At 39.9% G+C, this 684-nt stretch overlaps 1 protein-coding gene across 1 annotated transcript in view; it reads right to left on the bottom strand.

Annotated features, from left to right (window-relative positions):
- Positions 1-56: 56 nt before the first annotated feature.
- The window catches only part of LOC111649042 (centrosomal protein of 85 kDa-like), a gene marked incomplete at its 5' end in the record, with an annotated part of 6,084 nt that continues 5,456 nt past the window's right edge, over positions 57-684 (bottom strand). The window contains one exon of the mRNA XM_023398780.2: positions 57-300. Coding sequence (XP_023254548.2) covers positions 102-300 — 199 coding nt within the window. The remainder of the gene's footprint in view (positions 301-684) is intronic.

Genomic DNA, 684 nt, shown 5'->3' with positions numbered 1-684 from the left:
GTATTATTATTATTATTAACTCTATGTGACGTGTTGTAGATGGTTACTGTAGTAGTGGTCTGGATTCTGTGATCAGCAGTGCAGTACTAGTTGTGCTTTTATTAAGAAAATATTTGGTATGTGACCATCAAATGATGAATTTGCATATGCTCCTTCATCAGTGAGGTGCAGCTTGGTGTTACCTTGGTATTTAGGATGTGGGGATCGTCAAACCAGCTTCTCTGGCTCTGCAGGACCTGCTGTGCTCTGAGCTCATTCTCTCTGATCCGCGCATGGAGCTGCAGGATCTGCTGCTTCTGCCTGAAACACAGAATCCTTCCTGCTTACAACACAATCACATGTAAATATAGTGCACGTGCTTTTGAAATCATACAGCCGCTGTGTCTGAAGACAGGCGATCAAGCCAACAGATGCAAAGCAGGAGACGAGAAGCATCAGTGTTGGAACATACTGAGCAAAGTGTCACAGGACGTTCTAATAGTCTTAATTTATAACATAAACGCCAGATAAAATAAAATCGGAGTCAACGATATGATAAATTATACAGTTAGTTCCGACCGTGTAATTTGATTGGCTACATGTATCACTCCGCTTAACCATTAATCAGCGTCACATTAACGATCGTTATCTATCTTAGATTGTAACAAACTTTGCAAAAATGAAAATATTTCCAGAAATAACATT

The sequence above is a fragment of the Seriola lalandi genome, unplaced genomic scaffold (genome assembly GCF_002814215.2).
Source record: "Seriola lalandi dorsalis isolate HSWRI2012SDOR001 ecotype SW California unplaced genomic scaffold, Sedor1 jcf7180002049886, whole genome shotgun sequence".
NCBI lineage: Eukaryota > Metazoa > Chordata > Actinopteri > Carangiformes > Carangidae > Seriola > Seriola lalandi.
Note: the sequence above shows the minus strand (reverse complement) of the source record. Positions and strands in the feature narration are given on the sequence as shown.